Source organism: Salvelinus alpinus, chromosome 21 (assembly GCF_045679555.1).
Source record: "Salvelinus alpinus chromosome 21, SLU_Salpinus.1, whole genome shotgun sequence".
Taxonomy (NCBI): domain Eukaryota; kingdom Metazoa; phylum Chordata; class Actinopteri; order Salmoniformes; family Salmonidae; genus Salvelinus; species Salvelinus alpinus.
The window spans coordinates 18,392,570-18,417,893 of NC_092106.1; the positions used below are offsets into that span (position 1 = coordinate 18,392,570).

Below are 25,324 nucleotides of genomic sequence, written 5' to 3' on the forward strand. Positions count from 1 at the left end.
TGGCTGGGTAGTTATATACCTACCATTGACTTTCCATATAGCTAGCCGCATACATTAACCTACCAGGAGCACAAACCCTCTAACAAAGCAGGAAATGGTAGCTAGCAGTCTGAATGGAGTTTGGAGGAGAACACTGCCAATTCATTTCCATGTCTGGCTGCTCCTAACAACGAGGTTAGTGTCTAACTAGACCAGAAAAAGATGGGCCCCTATGGGCCCTGGTCAAAAGTAGTGCACTATATAAGGGATAGGGTGCCATTTGGGAAACACATTTACATTCAGCCCTGGTCATAAACAATACATTAAAGACTATGTCAATCCCATCTGGTCTTCATTCACTAGAGCTCTCAGTGATCCTCATTCTCATCTAGTAATGTAGTTGATCCTCATATTTAACAACCCCTCTTTGCTAATCAGAACAAGAGAGATAGAGACAGTACACTGTATTGTGTTCACATAAGTACTTTAATCAGGCACTTTGACAAGAAGAACAAACACCTAGCACATCAGGGCAGATATATGATATGTGGGGAACAAGTATATTATGGGCTACGTGCGGGAAGAAAGAGGATGTACAATTTTATAAATAACAAACTGATGAATGAACAAAGTAAGAGCTCAAAACAACATGATATCTAAGCTTCTTAATTTTAAACATACAGTTGAAGTCGGAAGTTTACATACACCTTAGCCAAATACATTTAAACGCAGTTTTTCACAATTACTGATATTTAATCCTAGTAAAAAGTACCTGTCTTAGGTCAGTTAGGATCACCACTTTATTTTAAGAATGTGAAATGTCAGAATAATAGTAGAGAGAATGATCTATTTCAGCTTTTATTTCTTTCATCACATTCCCAGTGGGTCAGAAGTTAACATACACTCAATTAGTATTTGGTAGCATTGCCTTTAAATTGTTTAACGTGGGTCAAACGTTTCGGGTAGCCTTCCACAAGCTTCCCACAACAAGTTGGGTGAATTTTGGCCCATTCCTACTGACAGAGCTGGTGTAACTGTGTCAGGTTTGTAGGCCTCCTTGCTCGCACACGCTTTTTCAGTTCTGCCCACAAATTTTATTTAGGATTGAGGTCAGTAACTTGTGATGGCCACTCCAATACCTTGACTTTGTTGTCCTAAAGCCATTTTGACACAACTTTGGAAGTCTGCTTTGGGTTATTGTCCATTTGGAAGACCCATTTGCGACCAAGCTTTAACTTCCTGACTGATGTCTTGCGATGTTGCTTCAATATATCTACATAATTTTACGTCCTCATGATGCCATCTATTTTGTATAGTGCACCAGTCCCTCCTGCAGCAAAGCACCCACACAACATGATGGTGCCACCCCCGTGCTTCACGGTTGGGATGGTGTTCTTCAGCTTGCAAGCCTCCCCTTTTTCCTCCAAACATAACCATGGCCATTATGGCCAAACAGTTCTATTTTTGTTTCATCAGACCAGAGGACATTTCTCCAAAAAGTACAATCTTTGTCCCCATTGGCAGTTGCAAACCGTAGTCTGGCTTTTTTATGGCGGTTTTGGAGCAATGGCTTCTTCCTTGCTGAGCGGCATTTCAGGTTATGTCGATATAGGACTCGTTTAACTGTGGATATAGATACTTTTGTACCTGTTTCCTCCAGCATCTTCACAAGGTCCTTTGCTGTTGTTCTAGGACTGATTTGCACTTTTCGCACCAAAGTACATTCATCTCTAGAACAGAACGCGTCTCCTTCCTGAGCGGTATGATGGCTGCGTGGTCCCATGGTGTTCATACTTGCATACTATTGTTTGTACAGATGAACATGGTACCTTCAGGCGTTTGGAAATTGCTGCCAAGGATGAAGCAGACTTGTGGAGGTCTACAATTCTTTTCTGAGGTCTTGGCTGATTTCCCCATGATGTCAAGCAAAGAGGCACTGAGTTTGAAGGTAGGCCTTGCAATACATCCACAGGTACACTTCCAATTGACTCAAATGATGTCAATTAGCCTATCAGAAGCTTCTCAAGCGATGACATCATTTTCTGGAATTTTCCAAGTTGTTTAATTAAAGGCACAGTCAACTTAGTGTATGTACACTTCTGACCCACTGGAATTGTGATACAGTGAATTTTAAGTGAAATAATCTGTCTGTAAACAATTGTTGGAAAAATGACTGTCATGCACAAAGTAGATGTCCTAACCGACTTGCCAAAACTATAGTTTGTTAACAAGACATTTGTGGAGTGGTTGAAAAATGAGTTTTAATGACTCCAACCTAAGTGTATGTAGACTTCAACTGTAAATAGCCTTGTGTTTTAGGGGCAGTTTAACATGACTTAACAAACACTTTTAAAGGTTTCTAAGTTGGAGTGGAGCTGAGTACTAATTAGCATCCATCACTGTGTGTGTTCCAAATGACACCATATTCCCTACATGGAGCACTACTTTTGCAGCACACTCTATAGGGAATAAGGTGCCATTTGGAACATAACCTTTGTGTCTCAAGGATGTACTGTATTTTCTCTGAGCCAATAAAGGTAACGTTTCTTCATCTAACATGTTAACAATTAAAAACGGTACGAAGATTCCAAAACTGTCAGCCTGGAAGAAGCTCCACCGTGACGAATGAAGGAAAATGGAGTCTCCCGATTTAGTCCATGGCAGAAGGCTAGCTAACCATAAATATAACCTTACACAGGGGTATTTAGTACAGGCTGCCAAAACCACTTAAATTGAACTTGTTTTTCTATCAGACAACAGACAGTAAGCTACGAGCTAAAGGTCATGCAGGTCTACATGGGGTGCATCCCAAATAACACCCTATTCCCTATTTAGTGAACTACTGTATAGGGAAGTGCACTCTTTTTGCAGAGGAAAATACCCCAATAGGGCCCTGGTCAAAGTACACACACACACAACCCTTATTCAGTCGGTCAGAGGTACACACACAACCTTTATTCAGTCGGTCAGAGGTACACACAACCCTTATTCAGTCTGTCAGAGGTACACACAACCCTTATTCAGTCTGTCAGAGGTACACACAACCTTTATTCAGTCGGTCAGAGGTACACACAACCCTTATTCAGTCGGTCAGAGGTACACACAACCCTTATTCAGTCTGTCAGAGGTACACACAACCCTTATTCAGTCGGTCAGAGGTACACACACAACCTTTATTCAGTCGGTCAGAGGTACACACAACCCTTATTCAGTCGGTCAGAGGTACACACACAACCCTTATTCAGTCGGTCAGAGGTACACACACAACCCTTATTCAGTCTGTCAGAGGTACACCAAAAACCCCTACTCAAACCTTAGGGTTTTCCACAAAGAATGTATGAGGGGCGCTGCGCCAACCTGTGTCCTGGCTGTGCCCCCAAAAAATAGTTTACTTTATTTATCATCATTTAAAGAAATGTTTTGTTCTAGATTGCAGGAAATGACAGTTGCAGGTGTTTAGCAACCCCCCCGCCCCACCATACTCAGCAGCACCACCTTGTTAAAAAATCCTGGGGAGGACCCTGTTACTCAAACCTCACAGGTCACACACAACCTCTACTCAAACCTCACAGGTCACACACAACCTCTACTCAAACCTCACAGGTCACACACAACCTCTACTCAAACCTCACAGGTCACACACAACCTCTACTCAAACCTCACAGGTCACACACAACCTCTACTCAAACCTCATGTCAGCTGTTTTGTCACCTGTCTGTCTGGATGGTTCTACTGCCTCTAGAATAACAACTAGACCGGTCTGCTGAATTACATGACATTGTTTTTTTTCTTTGTTCTATTGCTGACAACTTTGTAGTTATATTGCAGCTGGTCTCTATAATCTTTCTGACCTCCCCTGTCTGTCTGTGTCTGAGTGGTTCTGCCCTTGTCTGTGTCTACTGTGCCACTAGAATACCAAGTAGACCTGTAAGGCTCATCGTGATTAAGGGATTAAGAACACCTGAAAGGAAGGACATGATTAATGGATGTCAAGTTCACCTAAACTAGACTGGAGGGAAGAAACACAGGAACGTGTGTAGGACATGAGAACATGTGTGACTGATCCTTTCAAACAAGACTCAAAAGACTATGGCTGCATCCCAAATGGTACCCTATTCCCTTTATAGTGCCTTACTTTTGACCAGGTAGGGCATTATATAGGGAATAGGTGCCATTGGGACACACATATGGCACACTGAATTAGTATGAGAGGGATCCAACACGCTACCAGATTATTTTTGAAAGCTTCTTGACCAAACACCTTATTGATACTGGCATCATGTTCTTCCAGCAAGGCAAGCTCCTTTTTCACTCCTCTGTAATAAATATTTACAAGAAATGACAGCATATCCCCCCAATCAATCACACTAATAGAAATAAAGAGCTTTGTTTCGTTCCAAAAACACATTAATGGTTAAGTACATGAGATAGAACCAACATACAGTTCAAACATACTGTTACATAGCTACAAATATACACATATGGAAATATATTCTGAGGCTATAACAGCCCTCTGACACAGAATTAGTGCCATTTCTAGTCAGAAACCAAAGTCAGTATAAAAATATAGACAAAAAGAGGTATCTTCTACAAAATATGGACATCATGGCTCCCCGTTAGAATGTGCAAATCCTGGGTAGTTTAGTTCTCTTGACACTGATTGGATCGAGGGAAGAGGAAGTCTTCAGGAACAGGCAACATCCATTTTGGTCTCAGTTTTGATTCTAGTCCAGTTTGAGAGTCCCATTAGTTTATGATGCATCTACCACCTTTGGTGGTTTGAGAGTTACTTCATTATTTATCTACAGTGCTAACCACACTCTGTGTTCTGGCCAGAATGGAAGGTACACTGTACGATCCAGTCTATTGACACCAGATACTGTGACCATTACACATTAGGAGGGGTACCACCCTGCAACCTAAATCGAGTGTCAATTGAGACAACACTTCTGTTTTTTGAGGAACAATAACTCAGTATCAGTCTTCCAATCTCCAGTACCTCGATAGAGTCTATATCCTCACCAGTACCTCGATAGAGTCTATATCCTCACCTGTGAGTCGATAGAGTCTATATCCTCACCTGTGAGTCGATAGAGTCTATATCCTCACCTGTGAGTCGATAGAGTCTATATCCTCACCTGTGAGTCGATAGAGTCTATATCCTCACCTGTGAGTCGATAGAGTCTATATCCTCATCTCGGCCTCTTCACTGTGCTCCATGCTGTGTTCAGTGGTGCTGATCATGGAGGCTGAGGGGCCCTGGGTGACCCCGAAGGGTATGATGGCCGGGGAGCGGGCGGCCAGGGGGGATAAGGAGGGGGAGAAGCTGGGGGACATGGCTACTGAGGAGGGGGAGCCCTCGTGACTGATGGGGGACCTCCGTAGGGAGGCCAGGTGGGGGAAGGAAGACCTGCCCACAGAGGGCTTGACAGGAGCAGGCTTGACCGGGACTGTCTTCGCCCCGGGGTGGGCTACGGAGGTGATTAGCGGCGGGGGGTCAATGCGAGGGGGTTTGGGGTCCACCTTGGCTTTGTGCTGGAGAGGTCTGCGAGGGTTAGGAGTGTCCGTCTCATCCTTTAACCTCGCTATCTCCGTGAAGACGCTTGCTAATGGCTGGAACTGTGGGCACCAGTTCAGCAGGTAGTCCCAGTTATAACTGCCCCTCAGCTCCTCGTCACTGGCCACTATGGCTGTGAGGGAGCCGTCCACAGCGGGTTTACCATCCACTGGGAAGGCATAGTCTTTAGGGTGGGAGATGTTCAGCCCCCTCCCTACCCCCAGATAACCTCCTCCATCTTCCCTGTAGACAGGCACCTGGCCAGCCAGCAGAGTCCCACTGAGACTGGCCAGCTTCTTGGCCTTGAACCACTGGTTGGCGTCAATGTTGGGCTCACACGAGACGTCAGACAGCTGGTCAGCGTCCTGCTGGATACCAGAGTCTGGCCCGCGGGCTGAGATGTGTTCCTGCATGGACGAAGAGATGGAGGAGACACGAGGGTACTCGTTGATCATCCGGATCTCATCGTCCTCCGCCGCCTCCGCTGAGCCACGCCCGCTGGAGTGGGATGGGTCCAGGGAGCCCCCGCGGGGGTATGGCCCTCCCCCTCCACTCCCTGTTTGGTCGGAAACGTACCCTGGTAAGGCCTGATGGTAGATGCGGTCGTTCCGGTCAGTGCCGGTGACTTTAGTCTCCTCTAGTTTGTGTAGCATGGTGCCGTGGCCGGGAGAGGCTGGAGGTCTGCAGCGACTCTGCTGCTCCTTCCTCTGACGTCTCAGTCTCACACAGAACAGAGCCATGGCAATGAAGATGAGGATGAGGATGGCTCCCAGGGACACAGCGATCACACTGACCAGCAGCAGGTTCATGTCCGACACCAGGCCGAAGGATGTGTTTGTCACGTCAACGGTGAGCCGGGCGGTAGCCACGCGGGACGTCTCCAGAGGGCTGTGGGCCGTCAGGTCAAGGGTCATCACACGGACCTCCCTCTTGGCCCTGCTCAGGTGTCGGACGTGGCTGTCCATCTTCAGGGAGACCACGCCCGTTGATGCATTGACCTGGAAGTAGGGCGAGGGGTCAGCTAGGGAGTACAGAACAATCCCGTCCACTCCCTCGTCCTCGTCTCTGGCTGTCACCTGACCGATGCTCTGGCCCTTCTTCGCCCCCTCAGGAACCAGGAAGGAGAACTCTAAGTCGGAGAACACAGGGTCGTACTCATCCTCCCCCATCACGTACACCTGGATGGTCACCGTTGCAGAGTAGTTCCCTGCGTCCATGGCTAGAGCTACAAAGTTGAACAAGTTGACCTTCTCAAAGTCGAAGGTGGAGCGAGTCCGGACTTCGCCTGACGTCTGGTTGACCAGGAAGGCGTCTTTCCCCTCTCCAGTCTTGTCCAACATGTAGTACCTCAGCTGTCCGAAGACTCCCGTGTCCTGGTCGATGGCGTGCAGCATGGTGACAAGGGTGTTGTGAGGCTGGTTCTCTCTGACGCTGGCGGTGAGGATGGGCAGAGGGAAGTAAGGTCTGTTGTCATTAATGTCCTTCACCTCCACAGTGACTGGAGCCAGCGCATAGTGACCCTGTCCATCTGACGCCTGCACAATGATCACATGGGATGCCTAGTAGGAGGGTGAGACGGAGAGGGGGAGAGAGAGAGAGGGAAAGAGGGTGACAGAGAGAGATAGATGGTGAGATGGAGAGAGAGATTAATACTTTCTTTATCGCTGAAGGGAAATGAATTGTCAGCAGCAGAATATACAAACAGTCTATGTTACGATGACGCTGAAGAGGATGGCTGATGTTTTACATGCCCGTAACCAATTGTGCTATTTTGTTCGTTATTTTTGTGTTGTTTGTAACTTATTTTTTAAACTTATTTTGTACATAATGTTGCTGCTACCATCTCTTATGACCGAAAATAACTTCTTGACATCAGAACTGGGATTACTCACCACGAACTGGAAGAAGCTTTTTCCTTTAATGAGTCTGACGAGAAAGACTGCTCTCCCGGGAACAGGCCCGGATCCTCCGGATCCGTAGGCGAGCGAGTAAACTCCCATTGCCATCAATTCTACTTGCTAACATGCAATCATTGGAAAATAAAATGTATGATCTAGAATTACGATTATCCTACCAACGGGACATTAACTTTGTCTCTGCACTTTCACTGGCTGTTGTCATATCATCCCATTAACGGGATTGCAGCCATAAGAAGTTAAGAACTGTAATATCTTATGTTTCACCGAGTCGTGGCTGAACGAAGACACGGATAATATAGAGCTGGAGGGATTTTCAATGCACCGGCAGAACAGAGAAGCTACGTCTGGTAAGATTACATTTACATTTAATTCATTTAGCAGACGCTCTTATCCAGAGCGACTAAGATGAGGGGTGGGGGTGGGTGTCTTTTTGTCAGTAACAGCTGGTGCGCAATGTCTAATATTAAAGAAGTCTCTGAATCCTACTACACCGGCTCTGACGCTCGTCGGATGTGGCAGGGCTTGAAAACTATTACGGACTACAAAGGGAAACCCAGACGCGAGCCTACGAGGCGAGCTAAATGCCCTTTATGCTCACTTCGAGGCAAGCAACACTGAAGCATGCACGAGAGCACCAGCTGTTCTGGATGACTGTGTGATAAAGCTCTAGCCGATGTGAGCAAGACCTTTCAACATGTCAACATTCACAAAGCAGCGGGGCCAGATGGATTACCAGGATGTGTACTCAAAGAATGTGTGGACCAACTGGCAGGTTTCTGTAATACCTACATGTTTCAAGCAGACCAACATAGTCCCTGTGCACAAGTATGCGAAGGTAACCTGCCTAAACAATTACCACCCTGTGGCACTCACGTCGGTAGCCATGAAATGCTTTGAAAGGCTGGTCATGGCTCACATTAAAAGCGTCCTCCTGGACACCCTAGACTCACTCCAATTTGCATACCGCCCCAACAGATCCACAGATGACGCAATCTCAATCGCACTCCACACTGCCCTTTCCCACCTAGACAAAAGGAACACCTATGTGAGAATGCTGTTCATTGACTACAGCTCAGCATTCAACACCATAGTGCCCACGAAGCTCATCACTAAGCTAAGAACCCTGGGACTAAACACGTCCCTCTGCAACTGGATCCTGGACTTCCTGACGGGCCGCCCCCAGGTGGTAAGGGTAGGCAACAACACGTCTGCCACGCTGATCCTCAACACCAGGGCCCCTTAGTGGTCTGTACTTAGTGCCCTCCTGTACTCCCTGTTCACCCACGACTGCGTGGTCAAACATGACTCCAACACCATCATTGGTGGGCCGGGGCTGTAGTGGAGCGGGGCTGTAGTGGAGCGGGTCGAGAGTTTCAAGGTCCTTGGTGTCCACATCACCAACAAACTAACATGGTCCAAACACACCAAGACAGTCGTGAAGAGGACACAACAAAATATTTTCCCCCTCAGGAAACTGAAAAGACTTGGCATGGGTCCCCACATCCTCAAAAAATTCTACAGCTGCACCATCGAGAGCATCCTGACCGGTTGCATCACCGCCTGGCATGGCAACTGCTCGGCATCTGACCGTAAGGCGCTACAGAGGGTAATGCGTACGACCCAGTACATCACTGGGGCCAAGCTTCCTGCAAACAAGGACCTATATACTAGGCGATGTTAGAGGAAAGCCCATAAAAATGTCAGAGACTCCAGTAACCCAAGTCATAGACTGATTTCTCTGCTACAGTACTGCAAGCGGTACCGGAGGACCAACTGTAGGACTAAAAGGCTCCTTAACAACTTCTACCCCCAAGCCATAAGACTGCTGAACTATTAATCAAATGGCCACCAAACTATTAGATTGAACCCTCCCCCCCTCCATTTGTTTTGTACACTGCCGCTACTCACTGTTTATTATCTCTGCATAGTCACTTCACCCCTACCTACATTTGGGCGGCAGGTAGCCTAGTGGTTCGAGAGTTGGGCCAGTAACCAAAAGGTTGCTAGATCGAATCCCCGAGCTGACAAGGTAAAAATCTGCCGTTCTGCCCCTGAACAAGGCAGTTAACCCACTGTTCCTAGGCCGTCATTGAAAATAAGAATTTGTTCTTAACTGACTTGCCTAGTTAAATAAAGGTAAAATAAAAAAATAAATGTACAAATGACCTTTAACCCTTTACCCCCGCACACTGACTCGGTACCGGTACCTGCTGTATATAGCCCCGTTATGTTATTGTGTTACTTTTTATTATTTTTTACTTTAGTTAATTTGGTAAATATTTTCTTGAACTGCACTGTTGGTTAAGGGCTTCTAAGTAAGCATTTCACGGTAAAGTCTACTACACTTGTTGTATTCGGCGCATGTGACAAATAAAGTTTGATTTGATAACCAATGACCAAGTCTTTGTCTATTTCTGTATCAAACTATTTCCTATGTAGTACACTTCTTTTGACCAGGGCCCATAGGGCTATTTAAAAAGTTGTGCACTATATAGGAAATAGGGTGCCATTTGGGGCACATGACAAGCCAGGAAGTGCCTTGGTACCTGTCTCTCATTGTCCAGTGGTCTCTGCAGCCTCAGGGCTCCGGTCCAGCGGTCTACCTGGAACATACCCGTCTCATCCCCAGAGCTGATCAGGTACTGCACCTTCCCTACGGCTGGGGAGTCTGGGTCTGTTGCAGACAGGCTGAGGACCTCAGTCCCTGTGGCTGCTCCTTCACTCAGCACCACACTGCAGGGTTCAAGGGGTTATTACTAGTCACTTTTACAAAAAACATAACATTTGGTTTCCCAGTGCAAACACATGTAATAGAGTAATTAATTTAACAAACAACAAAGTACCAAATTACCTGTACTCTGCCCTGCTGAACGCCGGAGGGTTGTCGTTAGTATCCGTCACACTGATCAGCGCAGAGACAGCCGAGCTCCTCTGGGGCACGCCGCGGTCTGACACAACCACGGTCAGGTTGTAACTGGAAACCGCCTCAAAGTCCAGCCCCTCACCGGTCAATACCAGGCTGCCTACCGTCTGGAATCCCCGTCCTTCCAGGAAGCGTACGCTGCTCTCGATCTGGAAGGCATTGCCTGCGTTTCCGCTGGCTATAGTGAAGTCGAAGCCGCAGTTGTCGCGTGACGCGTCGCCGTCGGCCGCCTCCAGGGTCAGGATGGTGGCGCCCGGAAGGCCGTCCTCCGACACCGTGGCTCTGTACTCTGATTGGTGGAAGATGGGCGCGTTGTCGTTGACGTCAGTCAGCTGGACCTGTACAGTAGCGGTGGAGGAGAGGGCTGGTGTTCCCATGTCTCTGGACTCTATTACCACCAGGATAGAAGGGTTCTCAGAGTCAAACTCTGCCTGCTGGGTGAGGAACAGGGTACCATTGCTGGGGTCGATGTAGAAAATGTCCCGGGTTGATGACATCACTCTGTACATGACGCGGCCGTTCTCTCCAGAGTCGCGGTCCGTGGCTGTCACAGTGACAACTGCACTGCCAGCTGGGGAGTGCTCTGCCAGAATCACCTGGGAAACACATCAGGGACGTATTCAGAATAGTTGAGGCATGTTGGACAGGCAAGTTAATGGTTAATGGTACCAGGAATCTGAGTTAGTAAACTAAATGAAGAAAATAGATGGCATCATTGCATCCTGCCAACACAAACACAGATTTTCCAAGGCTAGTGGAGGCCGGTTAGAGGATAGACTACCTGGTAAAGATCCTGTGTGAAAGTAGGAGCGTTATCATTGACATCCTCCACCAGTATGGTGAGGTTAGCTTCAGTCTGGTGTTTGGAGTCAGTAGCCCTGACAGTCAGCGTGTACCAGGTCCTCTCCTCGTAGTCCAGAGGGGCGGTCAGAGACACCCCGCCCCCGTAGCGATGGATCCCAAACACGCCCTGGGAGGACGGGTCCAGGTGGAGGGTGTAAGACAGGGTTGGGCCTGAGTCAACGTCGTTTCCAGTCACCTGGGTTATTACTGAGCCAATCAGAGTGTCTGGAGGGAGAGAGAAGGGGGGGAGGGGGATAGTACAGGGGGACAGAGTGAGAGAACAGGGTTTGGGAGATTGTTATATGGGAACAACACTATAGCAATAGAAGCAGCTCCCAGCACATAACATATCCTATTACATCATGTTGCTTTTAGGAATATATTGTACACTTCTGATTTCTTTTTTTTCTGAATTGGATATTTTATACAGGAAACTGTAGACGTCATATGTACAGCAGGATATGAACAGAGGGGAACTTGGCTTCAGAACGACTCAGTGTCAGTTTTATCACTGAGAACTGCTGAGTGCTGCCAGAGAGAGGAGTGAGGATCAGTGATAAGATCAGTGGACTAAAGGTTCACTATTAAATTGACTGCGTCTCAAATGTCTTAGAAACTTGATACATACACCCCCTGGTAGAGCACTACATAGTGAATAGGATGTCAGTTAAACACACTTGGGTTCAAATACTATTTCAAACCATTCAAAAACTTTGTGTTTGCTTTAGCCTGCCTGAAGTACCAGTTGGGTGAGGTTTGCACTTTTGCGAAGCCCAGCTAAAGTATTTAAAATTAATTAAAATAATATTTGAACCCGGATCTGCAGTTGAGACCCGCGGATCATTGACTTACTCTCTGGCACTCTGATCTCGCGCGGCAAGGGGATTGTAGGACTATTGTCATTGAGGTCCACGATTATCACCGTGAGGGTCGCCGAGCCGGCCAATCGTGGTGTTCCCCGGTCCGTTGCCGTAACAACCAGCCTGGTGCCATGGAAATGAAAAAAGAAACTGTCAGTTGGAGTTTGGTTCTTATCTTTTATGTTTCAGGTTTCATAACCTTTCATCTCCTGCTGTCTTACATCAGAACCTGTTGTAGCCCAGAGCATGACAAATATTTAGTTTCCAATACAAAGAGAAAGAGAGTACAGGAACAGAGAGAGTATTTATAGACTGAAAACAAAGGTTAGCCTGCTTAGGGAAACCACATGGCAGGCAGATTGTGAACAAACACACACTCTCACAAGGCCCTGCCCCTCACTTGGTTTGTGTCCAGATCTCTCGGTCCATGATAGCGGCGGTGGTGATGCTTCCGGTCAGCGGGTCGATCTTGAACAGGCCGCTGAGAGACGACGACCTCAGGCTGTAGGTCACCTGACCATTCTGGCCCTGGTCCAGGTCATCAGCCACCACCTGCATGGGACAGACAGGAAGTCACATGACCGAGGTCAGAGGTCAGAAATCTAAACCAAAAAAGCATTGTCTTCTGATATCACTGGTTTTCTTTAGTCTTAAAAGCAAAGTGTACTTGTGTTTATGGTTAGCCATTTACAATCTGTTTTATTGTGTAGGAAACTGATTTTGCTGTCATTGGCTGTTGTTCACCCTTCCCCTGCTGTTCATTATTTTGAATGTTGTTTTGTTTTTGAAAGCAATAGAAAAAATATCAAAAATAATAATAATCTGCCAACACCTGGGGACAGACAGGAAGTCACATGACCAGAGGTCAAAGGTTAGAGAGGAAATAAATCAAAACAAAGAACAGATTTACAACAGCTGTGGAACAGTAACAGGACCTGGTGATGAATACTGGACTTGGAACAGTGGAACGAGAGTTTATAAGAAGGTTCTAAATGGCCGTGGTTTCATACAGCATACAGTTGAGTCTATAGTGGTTCGAGTGTTGGGCCAGTAACCAAGGTAAGGTAAAAATCCGTCGTTCTGCCCCTGAGCAAGGCAGTTAACCCACTGTTCCCTGGGCACCAAAGACGTGGATGTCGATTTTTTATTTATTTTACCGTTATTTTACCAGGTAAGTTGACTGAGAACACGTTCTCATTTGCAGCAACGACCTGGGGAATAGTTACAGGGGAGAGGAGGGGGATGAATGAGCCAATTGTAAACTTGGCAGCCCCCCGCACCTCTCTGATTCAGAGGGGTTGGGTTAAATGCGGAAGACACATTTCAGTTGAATGCATTCAGTTATACAACTAACTAGGTATCCCCCCTTTCCCTTTCCCTTTATATACTCAACAGGGACGTTGGAAACACACTGCAGTATAGGCATAGGAACAGACAGTCACCTCTCAGAATTACCTCAGCAGCACTGAAACTATCCAGATCTCTACCGTCTGAACTTAGAGCGTTTTCTAGCCCACAATCTCACACCACCTATAGCCAAGCATAATACAGGTGTGTTTGTGTGTGTCTGCGTGCAGCGTGCACCAGTGTGTGCACGCTCATTAGTGTACCTACCTGTATAATAGGGAAATGATATCCCTGTGCCTCTCGTATGTAGGCTACATAGTTCTGCAGCTGGAAGCGCGGCAGGTTGTCATTGACGTCCTGAAGGATCAGGTTGACCGCCATGAAGGAACTGGAGGATGCAGTTTCAGCCTTCACCACTAGGCGGAGTCTAGGGGTCTCCTCATAGTCCAGCCCCATGGAGCTCTGTACCCAGATCTCACCTGGTTAGAACAATAACAAGGACAGATCTCACCTGGTTAGAACAATAACAAGGAAAGATCTCACCTGGTTAGAACAATAACAAGGACAGATCTCACCTGGTTAGAACAATAACAAGGACAGATCTCACCTGGTTAGAACAATAACAACGGGGCTGAGAACCAATTGGGCAATGGATATTCATGATATGCATCAGGGATGTAGAGTGTAAACACACGTAAAGAGTTTTTTTTACACACCTTTTTCATACAGTGAAAAAAAAAAGAAGTGTTTTACACTTTTTGTAAACATGGGTTTTTATATAATTCCCCACCCCGGTGGCTTACCAGTGGAGGAGCTGATTCCAAAGGAGTGTAGGGTGTTGCCGCTGAAGATGCTGTAACTGATCCCACTACGGGATCCATCAGGGTACTGGGCCTGAGTCTGCACCACAGCGGTACCTGGAGGAGGACAACACACACCTCACTATCACACTGTTCTAAACCCACGCACCTCACTAGCACACTGATTACTTACATTATACACACCTCAGTCTCACACTGATTACTTACATTATACACACCTCAGTCTCACACTGATTACTTACATTATACACACCTCAGTCTCACACTGATTACTTACATTATACACACCTCCGTCTCACACTGATTACTTACATTATACACACCTCCGTCTCACACTGATTACTTACATTATACACACCTCCGTCTCACACTGATTACTTACATTATAAACACCTCCGTCTCACACTGATTACTTACATTATACACACCTCAGTCTCACACTGATTACTTACATTATACACACCTCAGTCTCACACTGATTACTTACATTATACACACCTCAGTCTCACACTGATTACTTACATTATACACACCTCAGTCTCACACTGATTACTTACATTATACACACCTCGGTCTCACACTGATTACTTACATTATACACACCTCAGTCTCACACTGATTACTTACATTATACACACCTCAGTCTCACACTGATTACTTACATTATACACACCTCAGTCTCACACTGATTACTTACATTATACACACCTCAGACTCACAACAAAATATATACACATTATTATAAACTGGGTGTTTCGAAACGTGAATGCTGATTGGCTGACAGCCGTGATATATCAGACTGTATACCACGGGTATGACAAAACATTTATTTTTACTGCTCTAATTACATTAGTAACCAGTTTATAATAGCAATAAGGGGCCTCGGGGGTTTGTGATATATGGCCAATATACCACGGCTAAGGGCTGAATCCAGGCACTCAGCGTTGTGTTGTGCATAAAGACAGCCATTAGCCGTGGTATATTGGTCATATACCACACCCCCTCGGGACTTATTGCTTAAATATTACACTCTTTGAATCAAAGAAAAATCCCCTGTTCCTACCTTTGGCGGCGTTCTCCTGCAGGCTGACGTCTCTAGCGTGGCGTGAGAAGCGGATCCCCCTGTAGGTCTGTTCTCTGATGTAGATGACCACCACCCCTAGAGAGGACTGGGCTGGGCTGCCCTGGTCCATAGCCTCTACAATCAGAGTCCTCTGGCCCTGAGTCAGTCCCTGTAGCTTCTCTGTAGCCTGGGATGAATTCATTAATCAATTAATGAAAATTATTTTTGTCTTAAGTTTCCCTAAGCAAGCCATCCCCTTAAATGGGTATTTGACACAAATACCCTGATGAATAATGTAACAACACCTGGATGTCCCCGGTCAGAGAGTTGATGGTGAAGCCCCGGACAGGGCTGGCGAAGCGGTAGAAAAGTGAGCCGTTGGCCCCAAAATCACGGTCCTCCGCCCGCATGGTGGCCAGGACGCGATGGGAGGAGACACTGGAGGAGAAGAAGAAGAACATGGATGTTCTAAAATTTGTCTTCTGCTTTTATTCGAACCCCTCCGAAAGACACATACAGAGGGAGGTTGGAGCATAGGGCAGCCATACTACGATGCCCGTTGAGCAGTTTAGGGCCTTGTTCAAGGGCACAACAGCAGGTGATGGCATCTAAGACACACAACAGCAGGTGATGGCATCTAAAACACACAACAGCAGGTGATGGCATCTAAGACACACAACAGCAGGTGATGGCATCTAAGACACACAACAGCAGGTGATGGCATCTAAGACACACAACAGCAGGTGATGGCATCTAAGACACACAACAGCAGGTGATGGCATCTAAGACACACAACAGCAGGTGATGGCATCTAAGACACACAACAGCAGGTGATGGCATCTAAGACACACAACAGCAGGTGATGGCATCTAAGACACACAACAGCAGGTGATGGCATCTAAGACACACAACAGCAGGTGATGGCATCTAAGACACACAACAGCAGGTGATGGCATCTAAGACACACAACAGCAGGTGATGGCATCTAAGACACACAACAGCAGGTGATGGCATCTAAGACACACAACAGCAGGTGATGGCATCTAAGACACACAACAGCAGGTGATGGCATCTAAGACACACAACAGCAGGTGATGGCATCTAAGACACACAACAGCAGGTGATGGCATCTAAGACACACAACAGCAGGTGATGGCATCTAAGACACACAACAGCAGGTGATGGCATCTAAGACACACAACAGCAGGTGATGGCATCTAAGACACACAACAGCAGGTGATGGCATCTAAGACACACAACAGCAGGTGATGGCATCTAAGACACACAACAGCAGGTGATGGCATCTAAGACACACAACAGCAGGTGATGGCATCTAAGACACACAACAGCAGGTGATGGCATCTAAGACACACAACAGCAGGTGATGGCATCTAAGACACACAACAGCAGGTGATGACATCTAAGACACACAACAGCAGGTGATGGCATCTAAGACACACAACAGCAGGTGATGACATCTAAGACATACAACAGCAGGTGATGACATGCCAGCAACCCTTTTTATAAATGTTTTATTTAAATCACAACAAAGAAGTGTGAAAGAAGTGTGAAAGACAAAACTGTACAGATAAACCTTCCAGATGCCAGTCCAGCCCAGATTCTTCCCTGTCGGACATGGGATTTGAATCAGCAAACTTCCTGCCGTTGTCCTGCATCGCTAAGCTCTAGGCTACCTACCTGGAGGCTGAGATGTTGATGACCAGGGGGTCCTGGATGAAGAATGGAGCGTTGTCATTCACGTCCTGTACATACACGGTGACCGTGGCGGTGGAGTTGCGAGGGCTGGCGGGGGACGAGTCTATGGCGCAGACATCGAAAGTGTACAACGTGGTTCGTTCCCGGTCGAGCGGAGCGGCGGTGATGACATGTCCCGTGTGCTGGTCGATGATGAACATGCCCTGGGAGCCGCGCGACAGGAAGTACAGCACCTGGCATTAGAACAGATTACAGTAGATTAGATTACAAAAAGTAACATCACTTTTAAGGCTTAATGAGGCCTTCATTAACCCTTTGAAGGTCTAGATAGATGGCTTCCATTTGTTGGCAAAATGTCATAAGGGGTGGCAAAAGTATTATGCTACATTTGGCAAATGTTCAGGGGGTTCAGGAAGCATAGGTCTCTAGTCAAAAGTGGTACACTATGTAGGGACTAGGGTGTAATTTGACTATGACTTCAGTCTGTGTACCTGGCTGTTAGACCCTTGGTCCAGGTCAGTAGCAGAGACCTCCAGCACCCGGGAGCCAATAGAAACATCCTCAGAGAGGTCAGCGGTGTAGCTGGGGCTGGTGAACTGGGGGCTGTGGTCGTTGACGTCCAGGAGAGTGACCTCTACTGTGGCCGTGCTGCTCAGGGCCGGAGAGCCCCCGTCAAGGGCTGTCACTGTCAGACTGTACCTGGCCCTACGTTCCCTGTCCAGCGGTCTGGAGGTGGAGAGAACACCTGACTTCCTGTCCACACGGAAGTCACCTGATGGGTCGCCAGCTAGAAGACAGAGGGGGAAACAGAGGAGGAAAGAGGAAGAAATGAGGAGGGGCGAAAGAGATACACAATATGAAAGGTCAATCTCACAACATTGTGATCAATGGATCGATAGATCAATCAGTCAATTATTAATTAAATTGGATTCCTCTGATGTACAAGTAGTTGGCTCTTACTTGTGATCTTGTAGGTCATCTCTCCGCTGTCCCCAGTGTCCAGGTCCGTAGCTCTGAGGGTGAAAAGCTCAACAGCCTCCATGTTCTCAGGCACCTCCAGACTGTAGTACAGTCTATTGAACATTGGGGCGTTGTCATTCTCATCCAACACCTGGATCTTCACTGCCGCCCGGGCAAAGTTAGGAGGCACGCCACCGTCTCGGGCATACACTGGACAAACGGGAAGATTAGGAATTAAACAAGACTTCAGCAGTCTAAAAGAGTTTGTTATGTTTTTATTAACTAAATCATATCGTGTTTCTTAGAGAGATTTAAGACAAACAGAGAGAGCTGGAGAGAAAATAACACCAACATTTCCATTACACCACTGATGTATCCCATGAAAACAGAACTATAAAAACATGGCCAGTTTGGAATGTTGGCTTGTTCATTTATCTCTATTGTAAAGCAGTGTGTCAGGGCTATCGTACCTCTATTGTAAAGCAGTGTGGCAGGGCTATCGTACCTCTATTGTAAAGCAGTGTGTCAGGGCTATCGTACCTCTATTGTAAAGCAGTGTGTCATGGCTATCGTACCTCTATTGTAAAGCAGTGTGTCAGGGCTATCGTATCTCTATTGTAAAGCAGTGTGTCAGGGCTATCGTACCTCTATTGTAAAGCAGTGTGTCAGGGCTATCGTACCTCTATTGTAAAGCAGTGTGGCAGGGCTATCGTACCTCTATTGTAAAGCAGTGTGTCAGGGCTATCGTACCTCTATTGTAAAGCAGTGTGGCAGGGCTATCATACCTCTATTGTAAAGCAGTGTGTCAGGGCTATCGTACCTCTATTGTAAAGCAGTGTGTCAGGGCTATCGTATCTCTATTGTAAAGCAGTGTGTCAGAGCTATCGTACCTCTATTGTAAAGCAGTGTGTCAGGGCTATCGTACCTCTATTGTAAAGCAGTGTGTCAGGGCTATCGTACCTCTATTGTAAAGCAGTGTGTCAGGGCTATCGTACCTCTATTGTAAAGCAGTGTAGCAGGGCTATCGTACCTCTATTGTAAAGCAGTGTGTCAGGGCTATCGTACCTCTATTGTAAAGCAGTGTGTCAGGGCTATCGTACCTCTATTGTAAAGCAGTGTGGCAGGGCTATCGTACCTCTATTGTAAAGCAGTGTGTCAGGGCTATCGTATCTCTATTGTAAAGCAGTGTGTCAGGGCTTTCGTACCTCTATTGTAAAGCAGTGTGTCAGGGCTATCGTACCTCTATTGTAAAGCAGTGTGGCAGGGCTATCATACCTCTATTGTAAAGCAGTGTGGCAGGGCTATCGTACCTCTATTGTAAAGCAGTGTGTCAGGGCTATCATACCTCTATTGTAAAGCAGTGTGTCAGGGCTATCGTACCTCTATTGTAAAGCAGTGTGTCAGGGCTATCGTACCTCTATTGTAAAGCAGTGTGGCAGGGCTATCATACCTCTATTGTAAAGCAGTGTGGCAGGGCTATCGTACCTCTATTGTAAAGCAGTGTGTCAGGGCTATCGTACCTCTATTGTAAAGCAGTGTGGCAGGGCTATCATACCTCTATTGTAAAGCAGTGTGGCAGGGCTATCGTACCTCTATTGTAAAGCAGTGTGTCAGGGCTATCGTACCTCTATTGTAAAGCAGTGTGGCAGGGCTATCGTACCTCTATTGTAAAGCAGTGTGGCAGGGCTATCGTACCTCTATTGTAAAGCAGTGTGTCAGGGCTATCGTACCTCTATTGTAAAGCAGTGTGTCAGGGCTATCGTACCTCTATTGTAAAGCAGCGTGGCAGGGCTATCGTACCTCTATTGTAAAGCAGTGTGTCAGGGCTATCGTACCTCTATTGTAAAGCAGTGTGGCAGGGCTATCATACCTCTATTGTAAAGCAGCGTGGCAGGGCTATCGTACCTCTATTGTAAAGCAGTGTGTCAGGGCTATCGTATCTCTATTGTAAAGCAGTGTGTCAGGGCTATCGTACCTCTATTGTAAAGCAGTGTGTCAGGGCTATCGTACCTCTATTGTAAAGCAGTGTGGCAGGGCTATCGTACCTCTATTGTAAAGCAGTGTGTCAGGGCTATCGTACCTCTATTGTAAAGCAGTGTGGCAGGGCTATCGTACCTCTATTGTAAAGCAGTGTGTCAGGGCTATCGTACCTCTATTGTAAAGCAGTGTGTCAGGGCTATCGTACCTCTATTGTAAAGCAGTGTGTCAGGGCTATCGTACCTCTATTGTAAAGCAGTGTGTCATGGCTATCGTACCTCTATTGTAAAGCAGTGTGTCAGGGCTATCGTACCTCTATTGTAAAGCAGTGTGTCAGGGCTATCGTACCTCTATTGTAAAGCAGTGTGTCAGGGCTATCGTACCTCTATTGTAAAGCAGTGTGTCAGGGCTATCGTACCTCTATTGTAAAGCAGTGTGTCAGGGCTATCGTACCTCTATTGTAAAGCAGCGTGGCAGGGCTATCGTACCTCTATTGTAAAGCAGTGTGTCAGGGCTATCGTACCTCTATTGTAAAGCAGTGTGGCAGGGCTATCATACCTCTATTGTAAAGCAGCGTGGCAGGGCTATCGTACCTCTATTGTAAAGCAGTGTGTCAGGGCTATCGTATCTCTATTGTAAAGCAGTGTGTCAGGGCTATCGTACCTCTATTGTAAAGCAGTGTGTCAGGGCTATCGTACCTCTATTGTAAAGCAGTGTGGCAGGGCTATCGTACCTCTATTGTAAAGCAGTGTGTCAGGGCTATCGTACCTCTATTGTAAAGCAGTGTGGCAGGGCTATCGTACCTCTATTGTAAAGCAGTGTGTCAGGGCTATCGTACCTCTATTGTAAAGCAGTGTGTCAGGGCTATCGTACCTCTATTGTAAAGCAGTGTGTCAGGGCTATCGTACCTCTATTGTAAAGCAGTGTGTCATGGCTATCGTACCTCTATTGTAAAGCAGTGTGTCAGGGCTATCGTACCTCTATTGTAAAGCAGTGTGTCAGGGCTATCGTACCTCTATTGTAAAGCAGTGTGTCAGGGCTATCGTACCTCTATTGTAAAGCAGTGTAGCAGGGCTATCGTATCTCTATTGTAAAGCAGTGTGGCAGGGCTTTGAATAACTAATTTTGGTTCCAGGAAGTACCCTTTTTGGTTCCAGGTAGTACCCTTCTACATGGAACTCTTCTACATGGAGGGTTCTACCTGGAACCAAAAAGGGTTCTGCCTGGAACCAATAATGGTTCTCTTATGGGGACAGCTGAAGAACCATTTTGGAACCCCTTTTTCTAAGAGTGTGGGTTACTCATATAAAGGGACAGTTACCTGTCAGAGTGTACAGTTTTTAGACCTCTCTGTCCAGGGCTTTAATGGTTAGGATTAGGATTAAGGATCAGGGTTAGGGCCAGGAGTTAGGCTGAGAGGTTACGGGTTAAGGGTCAGGGTTAGATGTTATGGTCAGAGCCAGTTACCTGTCAGTGTGTATTGTTCCTGTGCCTCTCTGTCCAGGGCTTTAGTGGTGGTTATAACACCTGTAGCTGGGTGGATGCTAAAACCCTCGTCAGAGATGCCTCCATATGTCACCTGGCCGTTGGTACCTGGAGAGAGAGAGAGAGAAAAAGAAAGAGGAGTATATGAAGTCTAACCCTAATACTATCTGTCAGCAGCCTACACCATCCCCTTGGCCCTTACCCTTCTATGTTCTGAAAATCTGAAGGGTCTGGGTAGGTATAAACACTGTAGTAGTGGTGGAGCTTCCATCTTACAGATACAGTTTGCAAACATCAAAGGGTTAGGGCCAAGGGGATGTGGTAGGGAGAAGGATTGGAGCCGGCTGTGCAAGTCAAATCGACACTTTTCATAGGGTGCTGGGCCGTCAGTCCTATTCCATTCAGTCATGTTATACTTTGAACCCTCTCTACCCCAGGGCACTGAAAACATCCCCAGGGCACTGAAAACATTCCCAGGGCACTGAAAACATCACCAGGGCACTGAAAACATTCCCAGGGCACTGAAAACATCCCCAGGGCACTGAAAACATTCCCAGGGCACTGAAAACATCCCCAGGGCACTGAAAACATTCCCAGGGCACTGAAAACATCCCCAGGGCACTGAAAACATTCCCAGGGCACTGAAAACATTCACAGGGCACTGAAAACATTCCCAGGGCACTGAAAACATCCCCAGGGCACTGAAAACATTCCCAGGGCACTGAAAACATCCCCAGGGCACTGAATACATCCCCAGGGCACTGAAAACATTCCCAGGGCACTGAAAACATCCCCAGGGCACTGAAAACATTCCCAGGGCACTGAAAACATTCCCAGGGCACTGAAAACATTCCCAGGGCACTGAAAATATTCCCAGGGCACTGAAAACATTCCCAGGGCACTGAAAACATCCCCAGGGCACTGAAAACATCCCCAGGGCACTGAAAACATTCCCAGGGCACTGAAAACATCCCCAGGGCACTGAAAACATTCCCAGGGCACTGAAAACATCCCCAGGGCACTGAAAACATTCCCAGGGCACTGAAAACATCCCCAGGGCACTGAAAACATTCGCAAATAAGTGTTCTCACCTAAAAGAGCAAACACAGCAGCATTCCTGTTTTTATTTGTTTGTAGTTGGTTTTGCTGTGTAAGCGGGTGGCTGGGCTGCACGGGGCGGGCGGAGGCTGGTAGATTGTGTGTGTGTTGTGTTGTGTGTGTGTGTGATAGCGTGCTAACAGAGAAAGACTCTGGCACCATCACCTTACCCCACTAATCACCCTGGAGAGAAACTTTATAATCCTTCTGGGTTATGTGCTCTTGACTAACTCCAGGGGAATGTGAACACACACACACACACACACTCACACAGACAGACACACACACTCACCGTCCCCCAGCACGGTCTTCAATTAAAACCAAATGTTACTGACGGTGCTGATGATGTAAACATTCGTTGAACACATGGAGGATCAACACTTAGAACAAGAGACTCTGCTGGCTGACACTGAGTTCTATTTTTTTAAAGAAACAGTACAGCAAATATGTAGAAAAACAGCGTGTCATCATGTGTCCTTTGTATATTACTATGTCATAAAGTAAGCCACCATAACATATAGTATATGATGAAGGTAATGCAGTCTTAGGTGCTTGCTATACTATGTCTGTAACGACGGGATCTCCTGTGTTAGCCTACTGAGCTCAAGCCACTCTCACCTTGGTCCAGGTCGGAGGCCGACACCACCAGAACAGTGGTTCCTGCGGGCTGGTTCTCTGTAATCTGGGCTTGGTACTGGTTCTCCTGGAACCAGGGCACCTCGTCGTTCACGTCGATGACCTGGACAGACAGCAGCTGGCTGGATGAGAGCGCTGGTACCCCGTGGTCCTGGGCTACGATGGTCAGGTTCAACAGGTCCTGATCCTCCCGGTTGATGGGCTTCAGGATAGAGAGAGAACCTGGAGGAGAGGAGAGGGGTTAGAGAGGGAGCCTGAGGTGGAGGAGAGGAGAGGGGTTAGAGAGGGAGTCTAGGGTGGAGGAGAGGAGAGGGGTTAGAGAGGGAGTCTGGGGTGGAGGAGAGGAGAGGGGTTAGAGAGGGAGTCTGGGGTGGAGGAGAGGAGAGGGGTTAGCGAGGGAGTCTGGGGTGGAGGAGAGGAGAGGGGTTAGAGAGGGAGCCTGGGGGTGGAGGAGAGGGGTTAGAGAGGGAGCCTGGGGGTGGAGGAGAGGAGAGAGGTTAGAGGGAGCCTGGGGGTGGAGGAGAGGAGAGGGGTTAGAGAGGGAGCCTGGGGTGGAGGAGAGAGGTTAGAGAGGGGGCCTGGGGGTGGTGGAGAGGGGTTAAAGAGGGAGTCTGGAGTGGAGGAGAGGAGTGGAGAGGGGTTAAAGAGGGAGTCTGGGGTGGAGGAGAGGGGTTAGAGAGGGATCCTGGGGGTGGAGGAGAGGGGAGGGGTTAGAGAGGGAGCCTGGGGGTGGAGGAGATGGGTTAGAGAGGGAGTCTGGGGTGGAGGAGAGGAGAGGGGTTAAAGAGGGAGTCTGGGGTGGAGGAGAGGGGTTAGAGAGGGAGCCTGGGGGTGGAGGAGAGGGGTTAGAGAGGGAGCCTGGGGGTGGAGGAGAGGGGTTAGAGAGGGAGTCTGGGGTGGAGGAGAGGAGAGGGGTTAAAGAGGGAGTCTGGGGTGGAGGAGAGGGGTTAGAGAGGGAGCCTGGGGGTGGAGGAGAGGGGTTAGAGAGGGAGCCTGGGGGTGGAGGAGAGGGGTTAGAGAGGGAGCCTGGGGGTGGAGGAGAGGGATTAGAGAGGGAGCCTGGGGGTGGAGGAGAGGGGTTAGAGAGGGAGCCTGGGGGTGGAGGAGAGGGGTTAGAGAGGGAGCCTGGGGTGGAGGAGAGGAGATGATACAGATTACAGGATGAAGAGAGAGCCTAGGGAGTGTAGAGGGCCTTATGGGCCCTGGTCAAAAGTAGTGAACTTAGCTGGGATGCAGGGTGCTATTTGGGACACAGACTCAGCTAGTCCCTCTCCCTACCTAGTGTGTAGTCACACCCTTTAAAAGGTCCCCATGCTCTCTGTCCAGCACAACTCCGCTAGCTTCAACTTCTACTGCTAGCTTCACTTCTCTGCTAGCTTCAACAGAAACTGCTAGCTTCAACACTCCGCTACCTTCAACTTTCACTGCGAGCTTAAAATTTCACTGCAAGCTTCACAACTCTGCTAGGTTCAGCTTTCCCTGCTAGCTTCACTTCTCTGCTTGCTTCATCTTTCACCAGTCATTCCTCCCTCTCCGTCGGAGGCCAAGCGTTGCTCCTTGCCAAGAGCTTTACTTACTTACACACACCCACCCACCCTGTCCACCCTGTTCACCCACCCATTCTGTCCACCCAGTCCACCTGTCCACCTGTCCACCTGTCCACCCTGTCCACCCTGTCCACCCAGTCATCTGTGTGTGTGTGGATCTATTCCCATGAAAGCCTAGGCAGAAACAAAACACACACAAAAAAACACAAACTCTCAGACTGCTGGGAACCATTAAAGGAGCGATTACAACTGCATGTGTGTGTTACTCAGTCCCTCTTTTGAGACTTTGATAACACCTACACGCACACACTATTTGCCGTTTGGTCTTTTGGTCTTTCCTGTGGTGTGTGAGACACGTTGACCCCGGCTCCACCCCTCCCCCACCAATCAGGAACCAAGGAACCCCATGGTCGGCCGAGGGGATAAAAACAGGAAGCTGTCAAGATCTATCAGGTGTGTCACAGAGAGAGGGCGGCCATCTTAATATGGTTTCAGTATATATATATATGTGTGTGTGTGTGTGTGTGTGTATATATATGTGTGTATATGTGTGTGTGCGTGCAGGCATGGGTGTGTGTGTGGTGCCCATCTTA

At 47.6% G+C, this 25,324-nt stretch overlaps 1 protein-coding gene across 1 annotated transcript in view; it reads right to left on the minus strand.

Moving 5' to 3' along the window:
* Nucleotides 1-446: 446 nt before the first annotated feature.
* LOC139547959 (protocadherin-16-like) overlaps nt 447-25,324 on the minus strand; it is a 210,539-nt gene continuing 185,661 nt past the window's right edge. The window contains exons 14-28 of the mRNA XM_071357191.1: nt 23,167-23,406; nt 21,433-21,558; nt 17,989-18,198; nt 17,520-17,815; nt 17,011-17,261; nt 15,618-15,750; nt 15,313-15,499; nt 14,232-14,345; nt 13,696-13,907; nt 12,482-12,633; nt 12,074-12,204; nt 11,160-11,446; nt 10,307-10,974; nt 10,002-10,188; nt 447-7,095 (exon numbers count right to left, since the gene is read on the minus strand). Coding sequence (XP_071213292.1) covers nt 5,164-7,095; nt 10,002-10,188; nt 10,307-10,974; nt 11,160-11,446; nt 12,074-12,204; nt 12,482-12,633; nt 13,696-13,907; nt 14,232-14,345; nt 15,313-15,499; nt 15,618-15,750; nt 17,011-17,261; nt 17,520-17,815; nt 17,989-18,198; nt 21,433-21,558; nt 23,167-23,406 — 5,126 coding nt within the window. The 3' untranslated portion in view covers nt 447-5,163. The remainder of the gene's footprint in view (nt 7,096-10,001; nt 10,189-10,306; nt 10,975-11,159; nt 11,447-12,073; nt 12,205-12,481; nt 12,634-13,695; nt 13,908-14,231; nt 14,346-15,312; nt 15,500-15,617; nt 15,751-17,010; nt 17,262-17,519; nt 17,816-17,988; nt 18,199-21,432; nt 21,559-23,166; nt 23,407-25,324) is intronic.